The sequence below is a fragment of the Podarcis gaigeae genome, assembly GCF_964106915.1.
Source record: "Podarcis gaigeae genome assembly, chromosome: 1".
Lineage (NCBI taxonomy): Eukaryota > Metazoa > Chordata > Lepidosauria > Squamata > Lacertidae > Podarcis > Podarcis gaigeae.
In genome coordinates, this window is record NC_139678.1 from 80,934,055 (window position 1) to 80,944,887 (window position 10,833).

Sequence of the window (10,833 nt, forward strand, 5' to 3'; positions counted from 1 at the left end):
GGCTATGTTTTCTGTGGGTAAGCCCCTCAAAAGTAGCACAGATATGTCAACTGGTACAAAACATCACTTCTCACTTTCTGAAGGTCACAAGAAGAATATGACACCCATGATAGACCATCAGCACTGGCTCTTTACTGCCTTACTGGCTAAATTTAGGCTGCAGTCCTATATACACTTTCCAGGGAGTAAGTTCCACTGAATTCAAGTGGGGTTTATTTCCAGGTAAGCATGTGCAGAATCACACTGTTAATGTGTTGGAACTTATGAAGCCCTAAACAAACTGGGCCAAACATACCTGACCAACGGTCTCCATCCCTCTGCTTCATTGTAAGCTCCAATAATATTTGGAAGCACCCTCTCAAGTTTAACATTCACAGCACTCACAGAGAGGTGTTCTTAGTGGTTGCCCTTTGTCTGTGGAACACCCCTGAAGACTTAAGGGAGTCTGAGCAAGCATCCTCTCAAAGCAGTGTAAAACATTTTGATTTCACTTGGCTTTGAGTGGCCAGGGACAGTAAACAACAATGGTTTCAAAAACTGTACATGGGTTAAAGGGTTTAATATTTTTAAGTGCCTCAAGTACACACTAGCCATTAAGTCTCGAACTGCAATCATTCATTCATTCATTCATTCATTCACTTTTTACCAATGATCCAGATCAGAGGTCAGCAAACTTTTTCAGCCGGGGTGTCCAGTCCACTGTCCCTCAGACCTTGTGGGGGGCTGGACTATATTTTGAGGGGGGGGAATAATGAATGAATTCCTATGCCCCACAAATAACCCAGAGATGCATTTTAAATAAAAGCACACATTCTACTCATGTAAAAACACCAGACAGGCCCCACAAATAACCCAGAGATGCATTTTACATAAAAGGACACATTCTACACACTGATTCCCGGACTGTCTGCGGGCTGGATTTAGAAGGTGATTGGGCCAGATCCGTCCCCCGGGCCTTAGTTTGCCCACCCATGATCCAGATGATGCATTCTACTTCTCTTGTGTTGTCTGTTTCCTCCAGACCTGATTTGTGGTGATTCTCTTCATTTAGAAAAAGGATAATAAAAGAACTTAACACTAGCTTTCTTTCAGCAAGCACAGCTCTATTGAGACTTCTCACACCATTGTGCTTTTAATTAGAAACTTCTTCCTTGCAGCTTTTGCCTCTAATTGCTTACTGTTCAATATGGTCTGGGCATTATTGATTCATTTGCCCTTTAATTAAATCAGTTCCTGCTCCCCACCAGTGGGCATTTTAGATACTGTTTTCCTCCCCTTAATATTTCTTTTACTTTTTTAATTGCAAAACAGCTCTATTTCAGAAAGGAAGGAAGGAAGGAAGGAAGGAAGGAAGGAAGGAAGGAAGGAAGGAAAACAGATATTAAAGTCCCCAAGCCTGTTGGAGGAAAGGCACTGACTGATTAAGGAGTCATTCATCAGCAAAGCCAAGGCTCATTAAAAAAACCATAAAGCAACTGGAGATTTAAACTACAAAGTGGAAGCTTCTAATTAAAGTCACATGGAATCTTTGCATAATAGGACTTACTTCTGAGTAAATATCTTAGATATTTGGGACGTCATCATAGGGATGGGCATTGCAATTAATATAGTTAGTACCAGGTATAATTACCACTTTAATTCTGTTTCCAGCTAATTTCAGAAAGGCAGTACTTCAGCACCTTTAAATAAAACTAATATGGATGTAACCAAACATACAAATAAACCCCAATAACATTTAGTCATCAGAATATCATCCTTTTCTTGCCATTTTGCTGTACTATAAATACTCAGTTCTTCTTCACTGTATGAACCACACCACACCATTAGTAAAGCTGTCGCACTTTTCCCCATTGCACCTTCCCATAGCCCTTACAACTTGGCTACCAAGGATAACTTTGTCAAAGGTGGACTGTCCTTAATACCAAAGGGGATGTGTGACATATGACATTAAGGACTTATTTCAAGACTTTTAGAATACTGTATAACACCCTAGAAAGGAAAATTATTAGCTAAAAGGACGTAACATTGAAATCAAGCTAACAACAGGGCCTTTCATTCTCAAAAGTCATCTGTGCCACACAAACACTTCCCATCAGATGTTGTGATGGGGGTAATTCAGCACTGCAGGCTTGTTAGTAATTATTTCTCAGTGAGAATAATCAAAGGTGTTACCCCAATAAAAACAAGACAACTGCTGAGACTCTTAATGAGAATCAAAAAAGTTTAGGAAACACTGACCTAATTGGAATAGAATGCATAAAGCTCAAACTGGTTCCTGCCAACTCTGCAGTTCGCCAACACACTATGCAAACCAAGAGTTCAGGCAGAAGCCTATTCACACAATCAGCATGCTGCAGTTAACTGTACGATGCTAAAAATGGAAGTGAATTCTGACAATAATTGCCAGTAGTTCAGTGGAGTTCAATTGTAAACAACACCATATTAGCTGTCAGGTGGAAATTCTGCACATGACATTCCCAGGTGTGTAACCACAGATCTAGGGTAATAGATTTATTTAAAGGCGCGGGTTAGGATGATCATGTGGCTGAACTGATAAAGAGTGTGAAAACATTTTGTATGAATCACCTCTCTGAAACCAACCCCAAAGTGACACAGATATTTTGCATTCAGTCTCTTTGCACAACATTCCACAGAAGAGGAATCCTTCCCCCACTCCATCAGAAACTTCAAAACTGGGTGTGGGGGCGGTATATAGGGAAAGAAGAGAGATGGCATAAGTAGCACAATGTTTTGTGGCAGTCAGCCAATGGAAGAGAAATAAACTGTAATAAAATTAGAAGCATAGCATAAACACCCATTGCTTCTTTGAAATTCATTCCAAGACAAAGATGTTAACTTTGGCAATGCTTGGATAGCCATGCCATGCCAACAGAGATATCAAGATTGAGGCTGAACATAGTGGAATTGGTCCAGAGAGGGACTGAAGACAGCTGACGAAGAGGTGTGTGCTGGAGGAGAGAGGAAGGGAAAAAACAGTGGAGAGCAATGGAGGGGAGGAGAACAGCGGGAGGGGGTCAGAAGCAAAGAGGTATCAGTGAGACAGAAAGAGAAGTGCAAAAAAGAGTGGAGTGCTGAAACAGGCAGAGGAAAAAGACGTTTATATACATATATATCTCAACATGAATGCCTGAGAACATTGCTTCCTTTCACCAGGTGTTATAATTTTGTTTACAATACTGTTTAAAAATAGCCCCTGATGCCGCCCAAGAGCTTTGGTCTCCTGCTTTTGGAGAAACCTCCCTGAGAATTTGTGCCCCCCTCCCCACATTCCTTCTTTCTTACTCCCTTCTTAGACATGCTTTTATTGCTTAGATTTAATACAAATCTAGCCTGACAGCCCCCACAAGAATGAACCTGCCACCTTCCGAAATGGGGGGCAAGTCCTGTGGCTGCCACCCATCCACCCAAGACCCACAAGAAGTCTGCAGTGGCCCAGGTCATACCAGTTTTGCTTTTGTGCCCTTTTAAGGGAATAAAAAGTCAGGAAAAGCAGCAGGGCAAGGCACAAGGCTCCTTTCCCACCATACAAAGACTGGAGGCAAAGCTCTTTCCTGGACCGGGAGCTCTCTGCACAAACAAAGCTTTCGCATGAGCTTCTTCTCAAACCTGACAGCTGGACGGAGCAGTCCAAAGGACGTTTCTCTCTCCAAGTCTAATTCCAGTAGTAGGATAAAAAATCCTGGGATGAAAGATGTTACATTCACACACTCAACTCTGTAGCCCTCCAGGGTTCAGAGTTCAAGGTGGCTAAGAATAGGTAGGAAGGGGAGAGAAAAAGATGGCTTTATCCTGACTTGTCGAGACTCATTGTAGCATACCAGACAACCAGAAAGGAATCGCCCAAAGATACACCAGACTCTCAGAGCAGCACAGGAAAGTCACTTCAAGTCTTCAGCTGGCAGAATTTTGCAGGAAGCCCAAAGAGAGGCAGGTTGTACTTTTCCACCAGGATGTGACCATTGCCCATATCTTGAGCAAGGGTCAAAAGGACTAGCATTTCAAAGATTTGATGTAAGGAAATGATCCATCATGAGAATATTTTTTCCTATGGTGCTTACAAGTTACCCATAGTGCATTACAGCTATATGGGCTAGGGTCAAGCATGGCTCCACATAGAAAAAAGACAGCAAGCCTTCTGATGAGTTGCTGTCATGTGTTCTTTACAAGGGATCACCAAGGTCCCATCAACCTGCCTCAGAGATAGTGGCTCCTCCTGAGCCTAGTGCATGCCCAGCTCCTAATACCCTGTCAAGCAGTAGAGCCAAAAGCCTACCAACATCCATCAGATTTTTATTTTTACAGCAGCAGCCATATTAATTGTTGTAGCCTTTCATGTCTCCTCTGGAGAACATTCCTGGGCACAGTAACTTCCCTCTCCATCATCCAACATGGAGGAGTCATTTTTCATCTGGGCCTGCAGAACTTCAGACTCATTCTCCTCCTGCTCTTCTTCTTCCTTCTCCCGAAGGGCCTGGAGACGTTCCTCCCTAGCCTCCAGAAACTCCTGAGCCCCTTCGCCCACTACCAGCACTGTGTCAGCCACATTGGGTGGTGCTTCCACTGGATTGTGGTCGTAGGAGAAGAGCCGAAGCCTCCGCAGGTGGCTCAGGTCAGGGAATTCAGTCAGCTTGTTGCGGTCAAGGTCGAGGATGTGAAGCTGCGTCATGCGGAGCAAAGACTTGGGGAATTCCTCAAAGCGGTTCCCATACAGCCAGAGCCCACGAAGTCCCCTCATGCGTGGCAGGCCGTTGGGCAGTGTTTTGAGCCGGTTGTCTCCCATCTGCAGGGACTGCAGCCAAGGCATCTGAAGCAAAACCCGAGGGAAGTGGTACAAGTAGTTGCTCTCGATCCACAGGCAACGGAGAGTGGTAAGCTGGCAGAATTCTGCGGGAAGCCCAAAGAGGCGGTTGCTGCCCAGATAGAGGCGGGTCAGGTTGGGCAGGCGACACAGGGCCTCGGGCACTTCCTCCAGCTTGTTGAAGTCCAGGGCCAGGATACGCAGCTCCTGCAGCCCTTCGATCTCCTCAGGCAGCTCCGTTATCCCCGTGCCACTGATGTACAGTTTCTGCAGGGTGCCCAGGGCACAGACTGGCAAGGGCAGTTTCTTCAAGTGGCGCCCCGAGAGCTCCAGCATCTGATCCCCGCCACTCAGCTGCTCTTCGGCAGCTGAGGGCAGCCGCTCCTCCCTCCCCGAGGACCCGCCACTGCCCATCCTCATAGCCAAGGCAGGCTGCTGCCAGCAGGACTAAGGCCACCACCTCTGCCCGGTGGGCTCCAAGGAGACATGGCAACCACCGAGGTCCCTGCCCACCACCAGGCTGGCCTGCCGGGGTTAGGACCAGGGCTCGCTGGATGATGGTTCCCCCTGCCAGGGCTGGAACTGATGCTGCCGCCACCTCCTGCTGCTCCTCGTCCCTCAAAACACCTTCCCTGCCGTCGGAGCTGGGCCTCCTCCGGAGTCTGGTGGCGGCCCCCTGCGCTCCTGGGACCTCGAGGGCGGGAGAGGAGCTTCTTGGCGCGTGGGGCGGACGAAACTCCCGCTCCAGAGCTGCTAGCTTGCTTGCCGCCTCTTCTCGCAGCCCACCTTTCCCTCCTCGAGGGCAACCGGGACCGAGCAGCCGCTCCAGCCCTCAGCAGGGACCCCGCTCGCGTGGCGCGTCCGTCCAGACAGGCGCTGACCTCGGCCCTCCCGGCTTCTCGCTCCGGGGCTCCCTGCTAGGTCTGAGCTCAGCTCCCACACACACGAGCCCGGCGCCTAGCGACTCGTCGCCATGGAAACCCCCACGCGGGATCGCCCGCCTATGGCAGAGCCCGACGCTTCGGACGGGGCGGGACTACGCTCTCGTTCTCCGCCGCCGCCCCCCTTCCCGCGACACAGCCTGCGAAGAGTGGAGGAGTTTTTTTAAACCAATCCGGCTAACTGAGCTGTGAGGGCGGGGGGGGGGGCGGCGAGAAGCCACGCCTCGTGGCCCCGGCCCTCGTGGCTCCGTCTTCTAAAGGGAGGAGGGAGGCGTTCGCGCGAGGGCTCCTTTAACGGCTGCCGGGGTGGCAGGCCCCGCCCCTCTTTCGCCCGCAGCAGCGGCAGCCTCGTCCCGGCTACACGCCCCCTTCGGCTCCCTCCTCTCCACGTCCTACAAGCCCCACTCGGCTCCGCCATAGGCAGCACCGCCTCACACGTGGATCCCGCCCCTTTAAACTGCTGCGCTAACAGGTGGCAATTCAACAGGTGCAGGTTGGTCGCTGCTTCGACTCCCGCCCCGCCTCCGCCCGCGACTAGGAGATGCAGGGACGTGGAGAAGATTCCTCCCCCCCCCCCCCCGCGCCCGAGGTCCATTTCTGCGTGTGGCACCCGGAAGGTACAGAAGCCCAGAAGGAGAGTCCCGGGTGAGAGAGGACGAGGCATGGGCGTAGCCAGGATTTATTAGGGGGAGCAGGCTTTATGCTAGTGCGGGGAGCAGAGTTATCTGCGATGCAATTGGTATTTTTATTATCAGCTGCAGCTGCGCCCCCCTGGCTACGCCCATGTGACGAGGGGCTGCAAAAGGGCGGGAGTGGGAAGCAGCAGCAGCAACAGCAACAACAACCACCACCACCACCACAGTGAGGACGACGATCGATTTCCCCTCAGCACCCAAAGTCCACACTGCAAAGCGAAAAGGCTTCCCAGTAATCTTGTTGCCACAGATTCCCTAGAGAGAAGGCGCACACGAGTGTTACTACTGCAGGGTAGCATCTGCTGGTTGGAAACTAACAGCACCCAGTCACATGGGAGCAAGCCCCATTGTGTCCACTGAGGCTTACTTTTGAGTAAGCAGACTTATCAGACTTACTCTTTTTCAAAGAGCATGATCCTTGTGGCAACTGAAAGATTGCTCTCCACATTTTACAGCTGAGAAACTGAGGGCCCATTGTCACAGCTGCTTGCTGGATGGTATCCACGGCCTGCAGTGATTTGCAGCTGTGGTGCCATGTGCTGAAATTGTGGTGCAAAAGCCACAAGAGTAGATGCAGAACTCCGCATGAGCTGGTTTTTAAGGCACTGCTGGCAAAAGTAGCTTTTTGCGTACTTCAACAATCTATAAAAAGCGAATCCACACAGACTTCTTGTGCGCATTTGGCACTGATTGTCGTATTGCGTCAGTTCGTCGCATCTGCTGCTGGAAGTCAATGCAACAAATACATTATCAGGTTAGGAGGCAAACCATTAAAAAGTACAACAGTTGTATGAAGACTCTGGCCTCTGGTTATATAAAATCAGTGTTTAGTATAGAAAACACTATATTTAATTCAGTTAACACACGGAAGTAAGTCTGTGAACGAAGAGCTAAACATTTACATTCAGGCAGCCGAAGGCTGGCTAAGTTAGGGGAACTTGCTTCAGGAATCTTGGTGACTTCAAATTTCTAAACTGCCACATAGAACTGATTATGTGTGAAAAGAATCCCTATGCATAGACTGTTCAAAATAATAAAGATTTGCTCCCTTACATGCCACTGGTTTCTAATCTGGTGCATAGACTAGCAAAGCACCCAAAATCTACACCCTAAATCAGCCTTCTGCCCTTGAAGTAAACTAAGATACAGAATCACTCATATCAAAGAGGATGTTTAAACATGAGTTATAGGAGTAAATATGTGGCCATAGCCACATTGTGTAGAAAAGAATTCCTGCACCTGCCTAAAATGCATAAATTACAAATCCCATCCATAAAATTGAGGCTAGCATTTATGATAAATGCACATTCAGAGGATGAGAAAAATAAGGCTCTTTCAGATCCTGGTCTAGCTCCCATAAAAATGAGCAGTTGTTTTTCCATTAGCTTTATTTGCAGGCACATCAGAACCTCAGAGTTCTATACACAGAGTTTGCTTAGCACACAGTCAGAGCAGTACTTCCTTATTCCCCATGAACTATATTAATGTATCCCCTTTGGTAGGCTTGTTATTTCAGTACCAACTCCCCCTCAGTCATATATCTATATATCTCCATCGTCATGAGTGACACTCGCTCTGAATTATTCTCACTCCAGATGGTTGTAAAGGTGATGGGGATTCTTTTTCCAGAGCTATATGCAGACTTCTCTGCCTTCTGCAGACATAGTTACCAGCTGATGTTGCAAATCTGATCCATATATTCATACCCATTTTAAACTTCCCTCTAGAGTCCATGGCTAAGTGGTAGAGCATCTGTTTTGCATGGCAAGGATCCCAGGTTAAATTGCCAGCATCTCCAGATGAGGCTGGGAGATACTTCTACCTGCAACCATGGAGAGCTGCCACCAGTCCGTGTAGACACTATTGAGCTAGATGGACCAAGTGTAAGGCAGCTTCTATATTTCCTATGTATAGCTAACCATGAAGTAGTAGCCCATTTTTTAGGAAATTGCCACCATTGTCATCCAGTACACCACATACAGTGGAATGGGAAACCGTTTTGGCCCAGTGTGTCCAGATCTGTATCTCTGCCTGCCCCTCCCCCTTGCGTGCGCGCACACACACACACAGCAGCTGCAGCAGCATATGTTATATAGGCTTCTACAAATGTGGAAGACACTCCTCCCCACCCACCCACAAGTGTGTAGAACAAAACACAATTTGGGAAAAGAACACCCTACTCAAAGTTGAAGACAAGAAACAGCATGGGCTGCCTATCTTCAGAAAATGCAACTAATCCATCTGGGGAAATATAAACACAGATATTCAGTGGGAGGGAGAGAGCAGAGAGGGAGGCTCAGGCCGCACATTAGATATGTAAGAGAACAGCCTAGAAGAGAGTGCAGTTCTGCAGGGTGTACACAAAGATGAAGATGTCAGGGTTATGAAAGAGGGAGGAGATGATCCTCGTGTACAGGACTCTTCTAGTCATGTGCTGGCTGACAAGTGAGAGGATGACGTTGAAAGCAAAACAAAACCCAAGCCCAGAAATGATCAAATAGCAGAAGGAAATCGTTTTTAAAGGCGAGCTTCTAATGGAGTTAGCCCTACATAGCTTCACTAGGCAAGGAAAGAGGTGGCATCAGATAACAATCTAAAAATTTCAAAGAAGTTAAACTATGGATGGCTGGGAGAAAGTTTTGGAGCAAAAAGTTAAAAGTAAGGAAACATTTTATTGGCACTCAGAGGCATCAGGCTAATGAAAACCTTTGCTTGCAATATTACAGTCACACCATGAGGCCACAGAGAGAACCCGATAGTACCCTTAATGAACTAAGGATTTAAATTAAATTGCTTTTTTACTGCTTTCTTTTCCCATCCCAAAAGCTGTCCTAAAAGCTATAATCATGCTAGCTGTTTAACTCTATATACACACATGCAAAAACCAGCTATTATTCCTTTTGCCCCATTTTGGAATCATCTTGGCTTGCATTAAACTCTTTCATTATCAAGCAACAAATGCATTCCATGCACCAACTAAGTTCAAGGAGAGTTCTACCTAGGTCCTAGGACAACAACATGCTGAGGTGTGTATGTGGCAGAACCATCTCAGTTTCCTCCTAGTTTGAAGAAGAGATCAGACATGCTGTCACATTCCAAGGCACAATGAGAAACTGATCTGATGCCAGATATCATTACGCTGAGCTTAAAGCTGCAACGTGTGTGGTACATTTGAGAGAAGTATTTCTTTTCAGTGTTGGAGCAGCCTGTGCCACCAGCTCATGAAACATTGACTAGGAGTGAAAACTCATCCACAGAGAGAAATGTGAGAAATGGAAAAAGGAAAGCAGTACACTGTGACTCCTATTAATACTGGGCAGAAAACTGAGAACCAGAGCAGAAATGGTGTGCATTGCACCTGAAGGAAAAGAGAAATCAAGGTGTCAGTTCCATGCTGAAAAGGGGAAGGGAGACTGCGTTCATGTAACAGTGAGGGGGGGGGAGGGTACAGAGTGTGTGTGTTGTCTTTACTATTCCTGGCCACAGGAGAAATATGCTTTTCATATGGGTCACACAATTAAAGGATACAGGGAATTCCAGCTCTGCATGCACCTCCCACTACTTCACACCATACAATGCTCCCCAACTGTGTGAATGTTTATTGCACAATGCATGAAAGAAGCTGTACCCTACTAGCTATGTAGGTGGGTGAATTTGTGTTTCACAGTATAAGGACATATGGGAACCCATACTATATGGTGTTATATCACACCCTGCAGGGGACAAAAGATCCTACTGTTTCAGTGTTCTGTGTGTGTGTTTCTAACTCTATACCACGATCAGAAAGATAAAATATATTTGCTGCCACAAGGCAAATGTTAACTAGCATACTGAGAACAACATGCTGGTGGTACTGGTATGGGGACATTGTACCAGATACAGCATGAAACGAGTCTGATTGCAGTCTCAGCAGAGTGACACACAACCTTTATTATACTACAGTTTTTGGGAACTGAAGAAATCCAGTGTACACATAGCAGAGTTGTTGGAAGAGTGCAACAGAAAGATGTCCTAGATGTATATGAAGGAGATATTTGTGCTTTTGCAACACAAGACATTGTGTTTCAAGGTCACAGCATTCACCCACCCATTGTATTAGTGGAATATTTATACCATATACTAATCCTAGGAAAGACAAGTGTGGAGAAGTTTAGAAGTTGAAGAATAAATGTAGTTCCTGGTTCAGAGCATGCATCTGTTTTGGTCTGCCTTACATCTGGCACCTGCACATGAGGCCTCACTGTGATCATTCCACCCCAACCCTTCTGTTTCTTCAATCTTCACCAGATTATTCATGGAAGTCATATCCATCTCTGCTTCCAGGGGTCTTTCTATATCCATTTAGATGCTGTGCCAGTTCCATTAAACATACCAGCAA

The 10,833-nt window shown here is 46.8% G+C and overlaps 1 protein-coding gene across 1 annotated transcript; it reads right to left on the reverse strand.

Moving 5' to 3' along the window:
- Positions 1 to 3,104: 3,104 nt before the first annotated feature.
- On the reverse strand, positions 3,105 to 5,898 carry LRRC10B (leucine rich repeat containing 10B). The gene has a single exon (XM_083699647.1). It carries the CDS (start codon positions 5,237 to 5,239, stop codon positions 4,352 to 4,354), a length of 888 nt encoding a protein of 295 aa, XP_083555773.1. The 5' UTR covers positions 5,240 to 5,898; the 3' UTR covers positions 3,105 to 4,351.
- Between the last annotated feature and the right edge of the window lie 4,935 nt (positions 5,899 to 10,833).